Genomic DNA, 21,959 nt, shown 5'->3' with positions numbered 1-21,959 from the left:
GCTATTTTTTGCCAGGGCCAACTGGCTCTAGCTATAGTACTCTATGTATTTAATTTTTCTGGAGGACCACCTACCTGCTCCTCTGGTTTGAAAACTTTTTTGGACTGCCACATACAGGCACTATCCAAATTAAATTGTCTCCATTGCTACCTCCACACGTCATCGCCATGGTTGCCTCCGAAAGTCGTCCATATAGCTGCCTCCATACATCATCCCCTTATCAAACGAACTGTGTCAGGCAGAATTTTGGGTTGTTTTCATGGCTTCCACATCAAACTTGTTAACTTTGTCGCCACCCTCCTGTGTAAATATACTGGCAAACTTTTATCATTTACCGATATTATTTCAGCGCTTCTTGCGCATCTGTTTACATTCCCCTCACCCGCCATATCCCAAACTTATAAGAACGCTACTACACTTGATCTTATACAAAAGGTTCTTAGAAGTGCTGTTTGGGGAGTAGCCTAGAGACAGGGGCTTGGATTGGCGAAAGCTCGCCTGGCAGCAGAGCGCCAGCTCCATCCCAAGATCCAACTAACATAGTTTTAACTGCAGCACCTTTAATCTACTACTAGTTCACTGCCTCCATACATCGTCCGATTATCAAACGAGCTGTGTCAGGCAGAATTTTCAGGTGTGTCACCAGATACATAGTGGAACGCGGCCCATCTGTCGCCGCCATGCTGGAGACCTGAAGTTGCAATCATAGCAGCGCAATATGGATGCCCCATACTGTCGCTCTTAATCATGGAACCATTTCCGTAAAAACAATTAAAAATAGAACCACTATGCTATTCCATTATTCCTAGGTGAAATATTCAAACGACCCGGCCTGCTTTGAAAATTATTATTTTTCCAAAGTAAACGCTTCTGGCCCCCAGGCCCATTTTGGGTGGGGAGGAGCCGAGAGACAGGGGCTTGGACAGGCAAAAGCTCGCCTGGCAGCGGACCGCCAGCTCCATCCCAAGATTAGGCAGCCTCAGAGGCATCCATGCATGCTGCCCCTGCTGTTTCCTGTCCATTTCGCCTCCACGATCCTCCACAGCGTCCACCAATGTCTCCATGTGCAACTTTCAACTGTCTATACCACAGACGCTGGAGCACGAGAGGATATGCAGCACATCATCCCCTTATCAAATGAGCTGTGTCAGGCAGAATTTTCAGGTGTTTCACCAGATACATAGTGGAACTCGGCCCATCTGTCACCATGCTGGAGACCTGAAGTTTCAATCATAGAAGCAATATGGATGCCCCAGTAGTCACTCTTAATCATGGAAGTCGTCTCCATGGCTGCCTCCCCATGTCGTCCCTTTATCAAAAGAGCTGTGTCAGGCTAATTTTTCGGGTGTTTCACCAGATACGTTATGGAACTTGGTCACTATGTCGCCACCATGCTGTGTTATCGACTAAATATACTGTCAACCTTTTGTTCACATAGGAAATCATTTCAGCGCTTCTTGCTCACCTGAGTCCATTTAGGGTATGTCGCCATGACACTCTCTAGCCTGCTGCCGCTGCCTCTGCGTGCCGTCCCCTATAGTGTCAGGGTCAATTATTGGATGTTTTAGATGCTATCTAGCCTCATTCGGTCACTCTGTCATGGCCATGCTGTTTTGGCATAATGGTGCGATTAAGCAGCCTCAGAGGCATCCATGCATGCTGCCCCTGCTGTTTCCTGTCCATTTCTGTGGTTTTTCCATCCTTTTCTGAGGTTCCCAGGTGTTTGGCGAAGCTTCCCTGTGCAGACCCTTGGTCCCCTTGAAAAATGCTCGAGTCTCCCATTGACTTCAATGGGGTTCGTTATTCGAGACGAGCACTCGAGCATCGGGAAAAGTTCGTCTCGAATAACGAGCACCCGAGCATTTTAGTGCTCGCTCATCTCTAATTATAAAGTATATGAGTGCATAAAAGGTAGGTATACATGGTCAGTCCATAATATATAAGACACAATAAAGGAGATATATATGTATATATTTTAGATAACACACACAACTTGGTGCCATAACTACCATGAAGCAGTGAGATGAAAGTCATGTACACTGCACCAGGCACATAAGGATCTGAACGCAGCATGTGGTGATTACACCTGACCTGGGATGGGCTAATGTAGAATATATATGGAGGGACATGGGGGTTCTATTCAGATCACTAAATTCCCCATAGCTAGCCACTACAATTACTCCGTACAGGCATTGCTGGACCACATAGACCAGAAATGTGAGGGACCCGCACTTATATAGCAGTAAATAGCAGTAAGGTGTAGGCCACCTAGACTATAGAGAGCTAGGTGAGATTATAAGGGACTAGTAATAGTGCAGCCTCCATCTTTGATCCTGTACATGTGCTTTCTATGGCAGCTCCTCTCTCCCTAGTGCAGTGGTGGCGAACCTATGGCACGCGTGCCAGAGAGGGCACGCAGAGCCCTCTCTGCTGGCACGCGTACCATCTCCCCAATCCCATCAAAGTGGGCACCGACACCTGCTGGGTACGTGCGCGGCCCCGTTGCACTCCGATGCCTGCCTGGTCACAGAGCTCTACTGCCTGCGCGGCCCCGGCGTCCCGCTGCCTGCTTGTTCATGGCACGCTGCCTGTGGAGTCCCGTGGTCCCAGCGCGCCGATGTATGCGCGGCCCCGGGCCACTGCCTGCGGAGTCGCGGGGTCCCAGCGCGCCGATGTCTGCACTGCCCCGTCCCACTGCATGCGGAGTCGCGGGGGTCCAGCGCGCCGATGTCTGCACAGCCCCGTCCCACTGCATGCGGAGTCGCGGGCCCCGTGCTGCTGCCTGAGGGGTCCCGGCGCCCGATGCCTGCTCCTGTGCTGTGGCGGTGATGTCACCGCATCCTCGCCGGCACTTGGTAAGGCCCTCTGTGTTTGTCTGTCTATATTGGGGTGGGGGGTGAGGCCCTATTTCTATCCTGGGGTGGGGGGTGAGGCCCTATTTCTATACTGAGGTGGGGGTGAGCCATACACGGAGCTACAGCCACAGTACACAGCCATACACGGAGCTACAGCCACAATACACAGCCATACACGGAGCTACAGCCACAGTACACAGCCATACACGGAGCTACAGCCACAGTACACAGCCATACACAGAGCAACAGGCGCAGTACACAGCCATACACGGAGCTACAGGCGCAGTACACAGCCATACACGGAGCTACAGGCGCAGTACACAGCCATACACGGAGCTACAGGCGCAGTACACAGCCATACACGGAGCTACAGCCACAGTACACAGCCATACATGGAGCTACAGGAGCCCCCCCCAAATTTTTCTCTGGTGGGCCCAAGGTACACCAGTTCGACACTGATGGCAGTAATACAGTATTCATCACTTTATTAGCTTCTAGTATAGCGTTATTATTGGTAATGTTGGCCTTTCTATAGTGGTCTTTATAACCAGAATTCTGCTATTTATGTGGTTGTAATGGTGGCCTCATGATGTCAAAGTGTTATTTGTCTCTTGTATAGTGGTATTGTGGCGCTATTGGGCTAAATTGCTGTGTTGGCACCTTGCACTAGAAACGTCACCTTTGGTTTGCAGTTTGGGGACTCGGCCTCTTAAAGGTTCGCCATCACTGCCCTAGTGTATACTACATGTGACCTCCATGAACAATATGTGTGAAGGACACATTGCAGATGTTTCCATACATCTGCAATGTGTTCTTCACACATTGGGGCACATTTACTTACCCGGCCCATTCGCGATCCAGCGGCGCGTTCTCTGCACAGGATTCGGGTCCGGCTGGGATTTAAGATGGTAGTTCCTCCGCCGTCCACCAGGTGGCGCTGCAGCGCCGAAAATAATCTTAACGCCCCGGAATGCACCATCCCATAGAAGGTGAAGGTGAGCGCTCCCCAAGCGACACATTTTCGGTTTTTAAATGCGGCGGTTTTTCCGAATACGTCGGGTTTTCGTTCGGCCACGCCCCCCCGATTTCTGTCGCGCGCATGCCAGCCCCGATGCGCCACAATCCGATCGCGTGCGCCAAAAACCCGGGGCAATTCATGTACAAGCGGCGCAAATCGGAAATATTCGGGTAACACGTCGGGAAAACGCGAATCGGGCCCTTAGTAAATGACCCCCATAATGTTCTTCATATACTATTGTGAAGAACACCGTTCGGCACACGTGTCTTCGGATAAGTTAGCAGATGTTCGAAACATCTGCAATGTGTCCTTTCTGTGCCGTTGGTCCTGCTCCAGCCCGCTCCAGCCTCCACTTCAGCCCCCGCTCCGATCCTCCATGCCCGCTCCAGACCCCCCCTCCGTGATGCCTGCCCCGATCCTCCATGCATGCCCGCTCCAGCCCTGCTCTGCTCCTCCATGCCTGCTCCGATCTTCCATGCCCGCTCCAGCCCCGCTCTGCTCCTCCATGCCCGCTCCAGCCCCCGCTCCGTGATGCCCGCTCTGCTCCTCCATGCCCGTCCCGTGATGCCCGCTCCTCCATGTGCGAACATGGCCTTATCCGTGTGTGTGTGTGTGTCCATGCCCGCTTCAGCCCCCTCTCCGCTCTACTTCAGGGTCTGCTCCTGTATGCCTGATCCAGCGGCGGCGCTCGTGTCTTCGGCTAAGTGAGCAGATGTTCGGAACATCTGCAATCTGTTCTTCACTTAAATGATCCTGTGTTCACTGTTCTTCACTGTCTTTTCTTAATTAAATGCTCGATCTCGAGCATGGGAAATACTCATCCGAGCAACGAGCCGTTCCGAGTACTCTAATACTCGAACGAGCATCAAGCTCGGACGAGTATACTCGCTCACCACTACACTATACACCACCTACTCTATTCTTTTAACAAGGACCAGCATCTTACCTCAATACTAATACATGAAATTCAGGCGTTATAGGTCCCCCCTTTACCACCGTCATGTTCCCCCTGACCTATAGGACAAATATAGGCCTCCTTTGAAGCCTCCTACCTGGATATCCTAGACCCTTCCCCAAATACCCGGAAAGATTTGACACTTACAACTGCTACATATAAAAAATAGCGGGGATGTGCATGAAAAACTGGCCTCAAGAAGTAGATATCAAATATACATTTATAAATTCCTTACTTTATTGTGATGCCATAGCACTAACATAAAAACATTTAAAAACATCTGGCCACAAATGCCATAATACAGTGCATAAATGCATACAATTCGTGCAATATGCTGACAACCCCCAATGGGTCCGGTATGGACTGACTCTGGTGTGAATCTAGAAATCCTGGTCTGTTGGGACTAATTATGTAAACAATGCAGATTAATCCAACAAATAAAGTGGCAAGTGCCTGAAAAGTGATGAGTGTGCATCCTATGCCATAGGCAGTCTAACACATAAAGTCCAAAACAGTTTAGAATGATATCACCGTGTTGTTGTTGGGGGATGGAAGGTTGTGCCCCACGCGTTCCGCCTCCACAGGCTTCCTCAGGGGTATGATTTGTGTGGGGTGCTGGGCGTTGTTTATACCCTAAAAGTAAGTGGCATGAGAGGACTCACCTGTGTGATTCTTCTGTGTGAAGTCGCATGTATTGCGTGTGATCGCGGCCGTGGAGGAGCGCACTGCGCATGCGCCCACCCAGTTCTCGCGAGACCGGCACAATCCTCCGCCTCCTGCTTGTGCCGGCCGCGCGTCACCAGGTAGGCGCACCCACAGCACGCCCCCCAGCGCCGCCCCGTGTATTATCGGAAATCTTAAACTTTAGGTAAGTATAGTAAAATAATTGCATGTTGGAAACTGTGGGTGGCATTAATCATGATATGTATAATTTGTCTGTAGACAAATGATAACGTAAAGCCAGGGGTTAATAAATGTGCATATATATATATGTATTGGGCAGAGGCTATGGCACTTACGGTAGATGCCAATGAATATGAGTAGTGCCCCATCATGTGTGTAGATGTGGGGTAATGGCCTATAATAACTGGATCTGAGAGGATGAGGTAATGTCGGCTGCTGCGATATATAGGGGAATACAAGTCTATATGTGTGCCGCTGATGTAATGTGGGGTGAAAGAATTTTTTAAGTCTAGTGGACAAGGTCCTTATACTTAATCTATGTGAGTAAATTGTGAACGTGTTGTGAAGGGTGATAAAGGGACCTATAGTCCATGAGTGTCCAATTCTAAAGACCTCGTCATTTGATCCGGACTTTGAATCTTCTCTTGAGTACCAAACTTGACTTTGCTTTTGAATTATGTGCTCCTTGTTGTGCTCTTCTTGTGGTGCTTGATATTGTGCCATATGAGTCGTTTTTCCGTGTAGATTGTCCTCTTATATTCTCCAAGCGGTCAAATGCCGGTATTCTCGTTTCACGATGTTGGCCATTTTTTTCTCCAATATGCACACGTCAGTGAAATTACGACTAGTGAAAAAACAAACGACAGAAAAAAACAAAAAAAAAACAAACATAAGTGCTGAGTGAAACAAACTTGGGATGTCATTATAAAATCAAGACAGCTAAAAAGTGAAATTTGGACTCACAATAGTGATAAAAAAATATCTTCTAAATTGTAACCCCTATGTCGAATAAAAGCCTTTTGGAAAAACTCAAATCTGAATAGTGCCCTTATATATTAAAGGATTGATGTTATCTAAGAGATGGTATATGATGCCAGTTTCTTAGTGCTGGGCTAGCTCATACCTGTTTGTAGAACCCAGTAAATAGCCATTCTTCATTAAGTGCTTTCGGTGTCATTGTATCTAATTCGTAGATCCACCTTGATTCCTTTTGTAAGAGTAGTGGTGTGGGGTTCCCTCCTCTGATGTTGATGTCCACTTTTTCAAGGCCATATATTTTTATGCCTCTGCAATGACTGTTGTGAGAATTTAGAAAATGCATAGCCACGGATGTAAGGCTCTTATCTTGTTTAAAATGTTTTTTAGCCATGTTGACGGTGGATAAATGTTGCTGAATCCTTTTTTTGCATCACAATAAAGTAAGGAATTTATAAATGTATATTTGATATCTACTTCTTGAGGCCAGTTTTTCATGCACATCCCCGCTATTTTTTATATGTAATACTTCGTCTACAGGGATGTGAGGCTAGTTAGTCCATACATCAGCAATTATACACTTACAACTGCGTGACGATGGATAACTAAGGCCACAGCAGCCTGTTTATTTAAAATAACATATAACATATAAAACAGTATATATATTAACTTTTATTAACATGTACAAATAAAGTGCATTCTAACAACCTGAAATGACAAGGCCTGAGAGGGGTGATTCCGAAGCGTTACCTGCTTACTCCCGCTGCACCGCGCCGGCTCGAGAGCTGACAAATATGTCACAGGTAACCATTCCCTCTGTACCCACCTCCGGGTGGCCAGCTACCATACCCGTCATTCTCCATTTCCACTCTGTGTTAAGCGCACAGCAACATCTTTGTGCGAATTATTTTTTCCCCCGAGACACCCCCCAAAGGCCTTATCCCGCAGCTGCGTGACAAGAAAACAACTTATATCTCTATATTTCTTCAAATAAGGAACAAGAAAAAAAAAAAAAAAGGGGGGTAAAAACTAAACAACACAAAAACAAAAAAAAAGGGAGGGCAGGTGGGCATCTTGATCCAGCGCCGGGGGTCCAAGAGGAAGTCACACCGGTAAGGCCCAGCTTTTATCCTACACTCCCCTATCCTGACCTCACTTCCTAACTCACTCCTCAACCCCTAACCCCTCCCTAACCTTAAACCCAGCCCAATTTCCCTTAGGTCAAGGCGGGCATACAGTTACGGCTCCGCCTAACCTCCTGCCCTTTTCTGACCTATAGGACAAATATAGGCCTCCTTTGAAGCCTCCTACCTGGATATCCTAGACCCTTCCCCAAATACCCGGAAATATTTGACACTTACAACTGCGTGACGATGGATAACTAAGGCCACAGCTGCCTGTTTTTTTAAAATAACATATAACATATAAAACAGTATATATATTAACTTTTATTAACATGTACAAATAAAGTGCAATTCTAACAACCTGAAATGACAAGGCCTGAGAGGGGTGATTCCTAAGCGTTACCTGCTTACTCCCGCCGCACCGCGCCGGCTCGAGAGCTGACAAATATGTCACAGGTAACCATTCCCTCTGTACCCACCTCTGGGTGGGCCAGCTACCATACCCGTCATTCTCCATTTCCACTCTGTGTTAAGCGCACAGCAACATCTTTGTGCGAATTATTTTTTCCTCCTAGACAACCCCCAAAGGCCTTATCCCGCCACGACGAGGTAGGTGTAAAACCTTACACCTGCCCGTCCCTCCACACCTGGAAGGCCAACTCCACACCAGATTGGGTGCTCCAAGCCCACAGATCAGTGCCTATGTGATTCACATGGACCCCGTCCCCCCTCTGCACAGAAGGGTCGACTGACTCCAAGTCCGGGTGCCTTACCACCAATCCCCCATGACGTGCAACAAACTTCGATACCGATTTGTTGATTTTTGCTCTGGCCCTGTTCAAGCTTGCCACCGACCTCGCATTCCTCCACTTAATCCTAGGGACTATTTCGGACCATACTATGATCAGTCCCGGATACATGTCCCACAGCCTCAACATATCACACTTCAGATCTTTAATCAAATCCACCGAAGTCTTTTCCCCCACATCATTACCACCCAAGTGAATAACTAAGATGTCGGGGGCGGCGTCCATGCGTGAGTAGTAATGCACCTGGTTGAGCAACGATCCCCATACCATCCCCCTAATCCCAATCCACCTGACCACGGCATCCTGTCTTGCCAAACCCAATTGTCGACCTTGCGAACGCACTTCCGCCCTCTTAGCTCCCCAAAAAACAAACGAATGCCCCATGATCCATACGAGGCAAGAGGGGCTGAATCTGAAAAAGAAAACAACACACAACACCACATAACATCACTACATAACCAGAGAAGGACGAACATACAACTTGTACCTCCCCGACTTCCATCTACCTATCCGCTGAATGCTGCGCGCTGGGAGGGCCCATTGTGCTGCTTCTGTAGCTGCCCCTATCCTAAATGAATGCGCTGCGAACTCCGATGCCCGAAGCCCCAGCACCCCCAGCGCTTTGCAAAAAACTGCGGTGAACTGGTACCTTGACAGCGCTAAGCCATCCCGATGCACCAACAAAACTGCCGGGTCCTCCAGGCGCACAGCCAGGAAACTCCGCAGCAGCCTTACCGGGCACACCGCAGACCCAGCCATCTGGTATAGCACCACATCCGCCCCTTTACCTTCTTGATCCGTTTTTGAGCGTCTCAATTTGCAGCAAACCCTATCCTCCAGTAAATACACGTCATGCCTTCACAACCCATCCTGGCTTCTCGCTGAACTGCTCACCAATTCCCCTACTCTAAATGCACCAAAGAATGCCAATGAAAAAGCTGTGGACAGCAACACCGCCTCGTATGCATCCCGACCCACCCGCGGCATTACCTCCACCAACCTTTCCAACAAGGCAAATGACACTGGCCTTCTCGCATCAGGAGGTCTAGGATGCGACCTCCTATAACCTTTTAGGGCCTGCCTAATAACAAACGCCTTGGTCACATCCTCAACCCCATGACATTTTAACCAAAAGGCGACAGCCGTCAACTGCTTCACTACTGCCGACGGCGAAACCTCCGCCTCAAACAACCTAATTACGTACAGAAATAAAACTGGCAACATATCACCTGCACCAGGACTCACTCCCCTTTCCTTCAAGAATGCGGCCCAAACATTCCACACAGCCGTGTAAGCACTACTGGTAGATGGCGCCACTGATGATCTCAGAAAGGGCAATGCTGCCCGAACGGCAGGTCCCATAACCGCTGAGGACAAGTATAAGGACACCGATCCACCTCCGGTACCAGCTGCTGGAATCTGTCCCACTGAAAACGAGAAAGGGCGTCAGCAACACAATTCCTGACCCCCGGAACATGCACCGCACATAGCCAAACATGACGTTTTAAACATTCCAACACCAAAAAACGCAACACATTCACCACAGGAGGAGAAGATGCTGATTGCGCATTAATACACTGCACGACCGCCATATTGTCACAATGCACTTTTATCTTCTTCCCCTCAAACTCTTCCCCCCATACCACAATACCAACCATGACCGGGAATAGTTCCAACAATGCGAGATTCCTGGTAAACCCCGCTTCAACCCAAGACACCAGCCACTCATGCGCCATCCAATGGTTCTTAAAAACGGCACCAAAGCCCATGTAACCCGATGCGTCAGTAAAGAACTCTAAATCCGCATTGCTCACCCACTCCTCCATCCACATTGACTTTCCATTGTACTGTTCCAAAAACTGTGACCATACCGTTAAATCCGCCCGAAGAGCTCCCGTCAAGCGAATGAAATGCATGGGATGTTTTACCCCTGCCGTAGCAGCCGCTAGGCGGCGGCAAAAGACCCTGCCCATCGGAATTATTCTGCAGGCAAACGCCAGCTTTCCCAAAATTGACTGGAGCTGCTTCAGACGAACCTTCCACAACAATCTAACCTGTTCAACAGCCTGGCGCAAATCTACCAACTTCGCCTGTGGGAGCCTGCACTCCATTGCCACAGAATCCAGTTCAATCCCCAAGAAACTAAGCACTGTCGTCGGCCCTTCTGTCTTCTCATGGACCAAAGGGACCCCAAAATGAGCTGCTATCCTCTCCATGGTGTGTAACAGAACCGAGCACACCCTAGAGCCCGCCGGCCCCACGCACAAAAAGTCATCTAAGTAGTGGATAATAGTATCCACCCCAGCCTCCGCTCTAACTACCCACTCCAGGAATGTACTAAATGATTCGAAATAGGAGCAGGACAAAGAACAACCCATAGGCAAGCAACAGTCTACATAATAATACCCATCCCAAACACAACCCAACAAGTGAAAAGAATCCAGATGCACCGGCAACAACCTAAAGGCCGCCTCTATGTCCGTCTTGCCCATCAGTGCTCCTTGCCCGCACTTCCTTACCAAATCCACCGCCTTATCAAAAGATACATAAGATACAGATGACATATCCTCGCCTATCCCATCATTCACAGAATCACCCTGCGGATAGGACAGGTGATGGATCAATCTAAACTTATTGGGCTCCTTCTTGGGCACCACGCCCAAAGGCGACACCCGTAAATACGGCCAAGGAGGGGCCCGAAACGGGCCCCCATCCTCCCCAAAGCCACTTCTTTACTTAATTTTTCCCCCACTACTCCCGGATGCTGTAAGGCGGACTTCAAGTTCCCCCCACCCTGATGATCAAATCTGTGCTCACCCGGGATACGAAAACCAAACTGAAAGCCTTCCTGTAACAAAACCGCTGCCCTCCTATTCGGGTACTTATTTAGCCACGGCAGCATGCGCTCTAGGTTCACTGGCGTCCTCCCCTTTTCGTGCAGGCTCCGCGGCACCCGGTCGCTGTCGCTTAAAACATCTATTGTATCCGTGATTACCCCCACAGTGGGAGCATTCGTGCTTGAACCTGCATGTATTAGCAAATCGGCAGGCGCCTTCATTGAATTGCCAGCAGCATCCTGGCCTTGTCCCTCCCGCGGGCGCTTCCTGCTGCTGACCTGCTCTAGGGGGGCCCGCCCCCCCGCTATTCCAAAAGGGCTGCTGCCCCACCTTTGCCGCAGTCATCAAACTCATCCATAAGTCAATGTCTTTCTGGTCCCAACGCAAGGAAGGTCTAATAGCTTTTTGTTGGCGGAACTTCTCGTCATACCGGAGCCAAGCTAGTCCGCCATACAGCCTATACGCTTCACCAATCGTATCCATATACTTAAAAAGAGCCGAACAATGCTCCGGCGTCTTTTCTCCAATAATGCTGGCCAAGATCGCGAACGCCTGCCACCAATTCAAAAAAGAGCGAGGGATCAAGCAGCATCCTCCTTCTTATTGTCGTCAGGCCTTCCCCGATCCAGGTTAAACTTTTCCAAAGGCAGCAATGAAAATATTTCAACATTTCAACTCGTCCTTCCATATCTTCTCCTTCACCTCTAGTTTTAAATGCGAACCCAACGCGCTTCCAAAGCATACGTAAATTTCCCTGCGCGCTGTGTCCTCCGACCTGACATCCGACGCAACCGGAGCGGCAGCGGGCAATGCGGCGGGCGCCACTGGAAGGGGCGACGCGGGTGGCAATTGCACTGGTGGGTCTACCGCCCACACCTGCACTGGAGGTGCAGCTGCGGGCGGCTCTGACCTCGCGGCCGGCGCGCATTTTTGCAATAACTCCTGCATGCCCTGAAAAAACTGCGTCAACTGATTATCTGACTGACCGGCAGACCCACTTCCCCCACCCACCCCTTGCGATTGACTAGCTAACACATGACAATTAGGCGACATTACAGGACAAGACAAAACAGGTGCTATGAGTAACTCACCAGGCTGACGCACAGGAAGCGGAGCAGCCGTTGGGCCTGAGCCAGGGCGAAGGGAATCCTCGAACTCCGCATGGGACTCGACCTCTTCTGTAGCGTGGAGTGAGACTGCATCATCAACCAGCACCGACTGTTGTACATACGACTCCCCTGCCACCTGCAGCGCTGACGCATGGCTAGCCGCAAGGCTCTGCGCACTATCATCCGGTGTCTGGAGTGGAAAGGCCCTAGGGGTAGGTGACACCCGGGGCGTCCGCCCCCTCCCCCGCTCCTGGCCTAAGGAACCCACTGGTGATAATATTAAGCCCTGCGCCGATGCACCTGACAGGGCCGCACTCCGGGTCTGCCTTCTCCCTCCTCTCAGCGTCTGAGGCGAGGACGCAGCCGCCGCTCCAGCATCTCTCCCCCAGCTGCGCCCGCTTCCTCCCACATTCCTTCTGGCCTTCTGCGACCGCACCGGAGACCGGCGGGAGGAAGGCTGTCCATGCTTCCCCCCCGCCGCCCGACTCTCTCCTGCTGAGCCCGCACTAGCGCGAGCCGTTCCCTCCTCTCCACTCTGCTGCCGGCGCCTCGCTGCACGTGGCGACGGACTTAGGCGCTCCGGAGGCCGCAACCTCCGTGTGCGCTGCCACGTGGTACCTGCTGTCTGTGCTCCTGCCCCCGGACCATCCGTCTCCGCTGCCGGAATCAAGGCTGCCTGCAGCTGCTCCGACACCCATTCGGGCCCGTGCTCAGCCGCGGCAGCCCGCATCAGCTCCCGTAGGTGTTGCGCCAATGTAGTCCAGACAGGGAACAGCAACCGCCGTATCCAGCCCCCCCCAGCAACCGCCGTATCCAGCCCCCCCCCGCAGCAACTGCCGTATCCAGCTCCCCCCCGCAGCAACCGCCGTATCCAGCCCCCCCAGCAACCGCCGTATCCAACCCCCCCAGCAACCGCCGTATCCAGCCCCCCCAGCAACCGCCGTATCCAGCCCCCCAGCAACCGCCGTATCCAGCCCCCCCAGCAACCGCCGTATCCAGCCCCCCCAGCAACCGCCGTATCCAGCCCCCCCAGAAACTGCCGTATCCAGCCACCCCCAGCAACCGCCGTATCCAGCCCCCCCCCAGCAACTACTATATACAACTCCCCCTATATACTGTCCCCCAATAATAACTATACACCCCTATAACTGTATACAGTCCTCCTATAATAACTATATAGAACCCCTATAACTAAATACAGACCCCCTATAATAACTAACTACATACACTCCCCCTATGACAACTATATACAACACCTCCCCCCCCATAATAAATATATACAGACAATCCCCCTATAATTAACTATATACAGTAATAGATAAAATAAAATTGTTCTTACCTTCCAGCGTTCCCCCGATGCGCGCCGTCATCATCTTCGCATCATCATCACACGCTGAGACGTCACGCACTGCGCCACTAGCAGCAGGGGGCCATCATTTTTGTTTTTATGCGATCTTCTATGGCAGAGCATGGAACTTATTGTTCCCTCGCTCTGCCAAAGACTAAAGTGAGGAACATCGGTGCGAATTGGCCGGGGAGCCTGGAGCCAAGTACACTGTTGGCGATTCGGGCGGTCGTGCAACTGCCCAAATCGCCCACATTTGGTGGGGGCCCCTTTAAAGGGCTAAGTGGTGGGGGCCCCGTTGCTTGCGCCCCGGGAGCCCCCCCTATGATCCGGCCCTGTTAACATACCATGTAAACATACTGCAAACAGAAATAATTGCATTAACAATGTGATTAAAAAGATTGTGTGCGAACATGGCCTTAGCCAGCTCTAAGTCTTCAGCAGGATAACTCACTATCTCACTGCTACCCTAATACCAGGCACCAAACAAGATATAGGTGTCCTTACCTCCTAGTGTGTTCTCACAGGCACTAAGTAGATTTCCAGGCTTCATTTCCCTGGTCTAATAGTCTGAAAACACCTGGAATGGACTATAATGCGGAGCGGGAGACTCCCACCACCAGCCTGTCCTACAGGAGCTCTAGCAGACTATGGGGGAGATTGAGAGTGGTGGCACACGTGGCGTTTTGAACCCGTTTTTAAGCACTCCGTTAAAAAACCCATGCGTTTTTGGAAATGCATCCGTTTTTGTCCGTTTTTAATTGCGCAAATTTGGAAAACCTGTCCAAAAACTCTTTTTTAAAGTGAAATCTTTTTTCTTCCATCCATTGGACAATTGTGGGTGAAACTGTTTTGTTTTTACAGTGTCCTATACATTAGGAGGTGAAGGGTTGGGGATAGTCATGTGACACAGGCAATGGCCTTGCATTGCACAGTGCGATACCTTTATCTGGACTGTTTCGGGACATCCCCATGCTTACGGTTTCCCTTTGTCATTGCAGGATACATTGCTGCCTCTGCTGCCCTTCCAGTGCTACGATGTATCGTTTTCAATGGGCGATCCCAGCGATTCTATCAGTTATATGCAGGTAAAGTTTGGGAATGTCTCTTCCGGGCAACAAAATGTTACTTTTATGTGTTTATGTTATGTTTTATTATCCCAGTGGCTTCTGAGCTTGGGGTAGAATCTCACTATGGACTCACACACGGATGTGCAGAATCCAGATTGGTGCAGGAGAGAGGAGGGGTGAGCGCTACTGACCCCTCCACTCTCCGTAGAAAGCCAAGCACCCTACACTGTAATACAGCAAATTATAGGACATGGCCTTTACTTGTCCATGCACGGTCAAAGTGCTCTGAGAAAGTGTGTGCCCACCGCACCATCACCGGGTGCCATAGACATCTAGGGGCCTCCACTTACGCTTGTGCGCATGAAGCCTACTGTAATTAGTCCAATATTTTAGATACAGGAGGACATGAAAACATATTAAATTATGTAAGAGCTCAGGGACAAGGGAAATCTTCTGTGACCCCCTCTGCCATTTAAAAAGCTTGGCCACTAATACAAAACTTTGCCAGGGTAAGTAGAGGACCGTTAGAGGGTCGCCCATATTCTACTTTTTTGAATTTAGATACTTTTTAATAAACACCACATAAATGTTTTGTAGATTTTAAACATACACAAAGCCATAAATACATCCACAAAATAAAATTCTTTAATTACTGATGCTAGTTATGTCCTACTAAGAAGTTCCCAAGAAAAAAAGCACCCATATTATACTCAACCTGATTAAGATGAGGTCACATGACCCTCTGGTAGCAGGATTCAGGACGTCCGGTGACGCCCCTCCAACCACTAGTGATTCGGTTCTTCCGGCTCCTGAACGGCTCCCTATTACGTGTATAAAACGGAGCTGCAGTCCAGCCAGTCCCCCCACTCCCCACCACTTTTAACCAGATTGTATTGGGTTAAAGGGGGTGTGGGTGCCAGTTAGGGGCGGGGTTAAGTGAGCTATCGGCTCATTGCAGGGAGCAGACTCCCATCGCTCACGTGAAACAGTGACTTAGACAAACGACAAATCACTACCAACCTCTGATATAGGAGTGGTTATACTCAGACAGTAATGGCCACGTAGTCTTCTTCATCTGCCAGCAGGAAACGGGATGTCACAGACAGAGCACAGGCCAGTAGAGTAACACATTGGGGCACTTTTACTAAGGGTCCGCACACCGCATTTCCGTCGCGTTTCCTGACTATTTCTGATTTGCGCCGCATCTAACAGGGTTTTTTGGACAGTTATTTAACAGGTGTCCGTGCTAAGAACGTGTCAAACGTGATCTGTTTTTGGCGCAGCTGCACTGCTTCCATGAGACACAAATCGGGGGGAAGGGCCTGCCGTCAGATGATCTGACTGATTCGGACTGAGCGTGGAATTTAACTTTCAAATTGTGTCGCACGCTAATGCACTTACATGCACCACGAAAAAGATGGTGAACTCTGTAGGACCTGAATGGGGAAGCGACACATGCAGGATATCGGCTGCACGATCTTAGTGAATCGCGGCACAGTTATCGTCGGACAATGCACTTTCGGTGAACTTCAGTGGCCGGGTTAGTAAATGAGCCCCTTTGTGTTTTTCATGTAAATAGATCCAACATTGTGTACTGATTAATTGTAATATTTCTTTTTTATGACTGGAGCTCTAAATTCCCTAATAGTGCTGGGTGTCTGTATTCACTCCTACAGGAAGCATAATAGTTTATTGCATATTGTTTAAACTGAGTAATATGTAATAACAGTATGTGGTTCGTAATTTCCTGGTTGGGACATCAGGTGACATAACTCTATTGTCTAGCTCGGTGGTAGGGGATATTAGAATGAACTGTATTGGATTATGACGGAACACATTTTTATGTTGTTACCTCTTCTCCTTCTTGTGCACCAGTGAAATAAGATTGTATAGATTTGTGCTGCAAAAATGACATGCAGCAAAAGTGGTGATGCTTTGCTGAGACATTATGGGATTGATAATGTACCACAAAGAGAGTCAATAATAGAGTCTGATCAGAGCAGGCAGGAGACACTTCAGTGCAGTGAACTGAGAGTCTCTCACACTCTGTGCTTCTATTAAAGGTGCCCACACATCTGCCTACCTGTGGGACTCACACCCATCTCAGCAACAGATGTCCATGGACCACTTTTTTTTGAAGACAGAGTGGAAAACGTGATGTGTAATCTTACCACTCTCCGTTCCACTCTATGGGAGTGACGACAATGGGGAAGACTTTGAGAGAAGCAGAATTGAATAGAGAGTGGGAAAACGTGTGGAGCTCGTCAGAACTTGTCTTCTGACTCTGGACCTCGCCTTGGCAGCCACCACGGGAAAGTCGCACCTGTGAAACGACCTGGTGGTACCACGCCGCAGAAAATCCAACCCGCTTTGCAACCCGCTGGTGAAGGCCGGGTGCCACTTGAATTCTGGTCACAGATGTTGGCTTGTGTCATCGTCCGCGGTAGTCCAGGGGGTTCACTACCCCAGAAGCCTGACACACTCTACATTCAACCAGGCTGCAGGAAGGGGGGTTGGCAGACTTCAGTTTCCCAAGATAGAAACACTTCCTAACCCTGTAACCTGCATCTATCATCTCTTTATAGAGCAATAAAGGATGGCAGCACTCCAAGATTTTCATCATTCATCAATCTAACATTCAAAGTATGATCATCTGTTTATTATACATGCTGTGGATATGTCATCAATAGTCTAGATAGGAAAACCCCTTTAAGTGCACGGCACTTGTATTGCAGCAATTGTCTGTAATCTGCTTAGAAATCTGGCAGCAAGGATCACTTTTCATACAGCGTCGCAACAGGACAAATGAAGAATTACACTGTAAATCTTTGGGTTTGCTTTCAATGCAGAACAGGACAGATGCTACAGTGCGATCTTTGTCTATTAACAATTAATTTTTCAATTCTATGTATAAAAAAAATATTTTTTAAAACCTGAGATCTTCTCTACTACAAATTGCTTAATTAATTCATCATGTTTCAAAGTATTAACAAATATTCCTTCTTTCTTTCCCATTATTTCCATCAGCAACAGTTTTATCACCAGTGTTCATGCAGACGGAAAGGACGGAGAGATCCTTCCCCCTACAATCCAGAAGCTCATGAAAGGATACAACAAATATTTGCGCCCTTTCTTCGATAGTAAGTACTGTTCTATTATGTAAAATTATACACCATGTCATATAAGTGTGGAAGAGTCCAAAGCTACCTTTGGACACGGCCGTATGTGGCTGTGTGTGAAGTGGCTGCACAAACTGCCGCCAGCCCAAGGCCTCCATTGACTTCTATTATGTAATTTCACCGAGCCAGCACCGTGACTGAGCCTGCCTGTGTTCTGGCACGGCCTCCTGTCTCCCTATGGAGCCCCTCACCTTGTCCATCTCCAATGGACTGTAATCTTCCCCCTAGATGGAGGGTATGTGCACACCCTCGTCTGCACATAGCCTAAGCTCTTCACCATTGTCAATGGTTTGAAGGGTTGGAGTTAGCTTGATGGTATGGTGAACATTACGGGCACATACAGTAAACCCAGTAATAGAAGACACGAGATGATGCCAAGAAGGGTCAGGAGAAAATACTTATACTGTAGACAGAGGGACATGACACATATTGCAATCAGAATGGGGGGAACACCCAATTGTGAGACACTGAAGGGGTTAACTGTGGATGGGCGGTATGTTTCCCCTAGGTTTTGCTATTATGCAAGGCCTTAGTGCTGAGGTTGGGTGTCCAGCACCTTGGACACAGGTGATGGGAGCAGCCTAATCAGTCTTTTTTTTAAACCGCTCAGCAGAGCTGGAAGGGTTGTCTCTCTCTGGAAGGGGCCTAGAGAGCACGCAGCCCTGACCTCTGTGCCTGGAGCAGCCCAGTGATTTTGTATAGTGGTGAGTTAGTGGAATACGTGTATAGTTAGCACCCTGACGGGTAGGATTTTTGTTTATTTAATGCCTGAATGTAAAGGCTGTTTTATTTTTGCTGCAATAAACGCAGGCGAGACCTGTTTTGGACTGTACTTTGGTGTCACTGTCTTGAACTGCATCACAGCACCCCGCTACCACGGTCTCTACTGGGCCAAATCTCCCACATATGGTGGAGGATGCGGGCAGTTCAAAAGACACACACCTGAAAAGGCTCGCTACATCCTGCAACATTGCATGGCCTGGGTGAAAGCAGCAGGCAAATTGCAAGATAAAGCCAAGATAGAGGACTTTATTAAATACCTGCAAGAGGAGGCCAGAGCTAATCGGCAGCAGCAGCAGGAAGAGTCCCAGGCTAATCGGCAGCTGCAGCAAGCCATGCTCCAGCAGCAGGAGGAGAGGTCCCGCCAGCAGCAAGCCATGCTCCAGCAGCAGGAGGAGAGGTCCCGACAGCAGCAAGCCATGCTCCAGCAACAGCAAGCAGAGTCCCGAGCCATGCTACAGCAACAGCAGGAAGAGTCCCGAGCCATGTTCCAGCTGATGATGGAAAAGTTTTCTGGCGTTATGGCAGCACCGCAAGCGACGACTACTGAGGGGTCCCATATTGGTTTGCAACGGTACCCGGTTGTCCAGCATTCCGCACGGGCTGCAGTGCAGAAGGCTTTACAAAAGATGACGGCGACCGACGACGTGGAGGCTTATCTCACTGTGTTCGAGCGAGTAGCTGAGCGAGAGGAGTTACCAGCTGAGCAGTGGGCAGATGTCCTGGCGCCGTTCCTGACAGGCGAATCGCAGAAGGCCTACTACGACCTGAGTGAAACGGAGGCCCGTGAGTACCCCCAGCCCCCAGGCGGAGATTCTGGCTCGTCTTGGGGTCACCGTTCAAGTTCGTTCCAGCCGGGTCCACCAGTGGGCATACTCTGAAAAACTACCCCCGCGCTCCCAAATGCATGACCTGATCCATCTTGTCCGGAAGTGGCTACAACCCGATGACTGCACCCCAGCACAGATGGTCGAGAGAGTGGTTCTTGACAAGTTCACCCGTTCTCTACCCTCTCGGCTCCAGCGGTGGGTTGGACAGGCCGGTCCCACAAATGCTGAGGAACTCGTGTCCCTAGTAGAGAGATATCGGGCTACGGAGGATCTTCTACTTATCCCTCCCACACGAAGCAGTGCCAGTGACAAGGCCATTAAACCATCTGGTAGGACTGCTACTGCAGAAAAAGGGAAACAGGTCAGGTTGGGAGGGGGTACACTGATGGGCTTGGATACACAGAAACCCAGTGAGGCTCGTGACAGAGGTCATAGCCGTATCCAGTGCTGGCGATGCCATGAAATGGGCCATATTGCTGCCAACTGTCCCCTGTCAGTGGAGCCAATGGACTGCAACCAGACCCGGTGAATGTCACTGTTTGCCCGGCCGGTTCTGGCTGCCGAGTCAGCCACGGATGCAGAACCCCAAGTGTGTATGGTCACAATCGGTGGTCACACGGTGGAAGCCTTGCTAGACTCAGGGAGTCTGGTTACCCTGGTGCGGGGAACTTTGGTTGATCCTGGACTGTACAGTGGGCGTAAAGTGGGAGTGTTGTGTATACATGGGGACACTCGCGAATATCCCACTGCTGTCATCAACCTACATACACCTTGTGGTACTATTACCCATGAAGTGGGGGTGGTGGGGACCCTGTTTCATGAGGCTATTATCGGCAGAGACTTACCAGTGTTTTGGGACCTCTGGAGACGAAGACCCAGTGCTGTTGCAGATAATGGACGTCAGGTATGTCCGGCCTTGGCCCCTGAACCCTTTGAGGCCGATGTACCCACACCAGCAGTAGGGGTGACCCCATGTGATGAATTCTCTCCCCTAGAGGTCCTAGCTGGTGAGGTCGAGGGCCACGAGGAGGTGGCCGACATGCCGGACCTTGAGTTTTCCCGTGAGAATTTTGGGGCTGCACAGCTACAGGACCCTACCTTGTTTAAAGCACGGGAGAATGTTAAGGTGATAAATGGGGTACTCCAGATACCAGGGGCTGACAAAATATACCCCCGAATGGTGATTGTTGGGGAGCTGTTGTACAGGGTCGACCAGATACGGGGTGAGGAGGTTGAACAACTTCTAGTACCCCAATCTCACCGTAGGCTGGTGCTAGAGTTGGCACACAAACATGTGCTGGGAGGGCACTTAGGTGCTGAGAAGACCCGGGAGAGGATCCTGCAGAGATTTTTCTGGCCCGGGGTGTGGGAGGAGGTAAACCGGTATTGTAGCTCCTGCCCTGAGTGTCAACTTACTGCCCCGGTGTCCCACTTCAGGAGTCCTTTGGTCCCGCTACCAATCATAGAGGTGCCATTTGAACGGATTGCAATGGATCTGGTTGGCCCCATAGTCAAATCCTCAAGGGGGCACCAATACATCCTGGTTATCCTGGACTACGCTACGCGGTATCCCGAGGCGATTCCATTAAGGAACACCTCCTCCAAAAATATTGCTAGGGAGCTGTTCCAGGTATTCTCACGCACAGGCCTCCCCAAGGAAATCTTGACTGACCAGGGTACCCCATTCATGTCTAGGGTAATGAAGGAGATGTGTAAGTTACTGCAGGTTAAACAGCTCCGCACCTCTGTGTATCATCCTCAGACAGATGGCCTAGTCGAGAGGTTTAACAAGACCTTGAAGGGGATGCTAAAGAGGGTGGTCAGCAAGGATGGGAAGGACTGGGATTGTTTGTTGCCCTATTTGATGTTTGCCATACGTGAAGTTCCCCAGTCCTCCACGGGTTTCTCACCCTTTGAGCTGTTATATGGCTGTTCCCCACGTGGGCTTTTGGATATAGCCAAGGAGACCTGGGAACAGGAGAGGACCCCCCACCGTAGTGTGATAGAACACGTCTCCCTTATGCAGGACCGCATAGCGGCGGTAATGCCCCTTGTAAAGGAGCACATGACAAGGGCACAAGAGGCCCAGTCTAGGGTCTACAATAGGTCAGCCAGACTCAGGACCTTTAACCCAGGCGACAGAGTGCTAGTTCTGGTGCCCACCGTTGAGAGCAAGTTCTTGGCAAAATGGCAAGGACCATATGAGGTCATGGAGAAAGTAGGGGAGGTAACCTACAAGGTATCTCAGCCGGGGAGGAGGAAACCCGAACAGATATACCACGTGAACCTCCTAAAGCCATGGAGGGAAAGGGAGTCCCTGATGGCCGTGGGGGTAGAAAAAGCATCTGTCCCCAAGAAGGGGACACCGGAGGGAGGTGTACCCGATGCC

General features: G+C 49.9%; 1 protein-coding gene across 1 annotated transcript in view; it reads left to right on the top strand.

Moving 5' to 3' along the window:
• The window catches only part of LOC140105516 (gamma-aminobutyric acid receptor subunit pi-like), a 112,625-nt gene that overhangs the window by 29,141 nt on the left and 61,525 nt on the right, over positions 1–21,959 (top strand). Inside the window, exons 2-3 of the mRNA XM_072129461.1 lie at positions 14,713–14,799; positions 17,809–17,921. Of these exons, the coding sequence (XP_071985562.1) occupies positions 14,750–14,799; positions 17,809–17,921 (163 nt within the window). The 5' untranslated portion in view covers positions 14,713–14,749. The remainder of the gene's footprint in view (positions 1–14,712; positions 14,800–17,808; positions 17,922–21,959) is intronic.

Source organism: Engystomops pustulosus, chromosome 11 (assembly GCF_040894005.1).
Source record: "Engystomops pustulosus chromosome 11, aEngPut4.maternal, whole genome shotgun sequence".
Lineage (NCBI taxonomy): Eukaryota > Metazoa > Chordata > Amphibia > Anura > Leptodactylidae > Engystomops > Engystomops pustulosus.
Note: the sequence above shows the minus strand (reverse complement) of the source record. Positions and strands in the feature narration are given on the sequence as shown.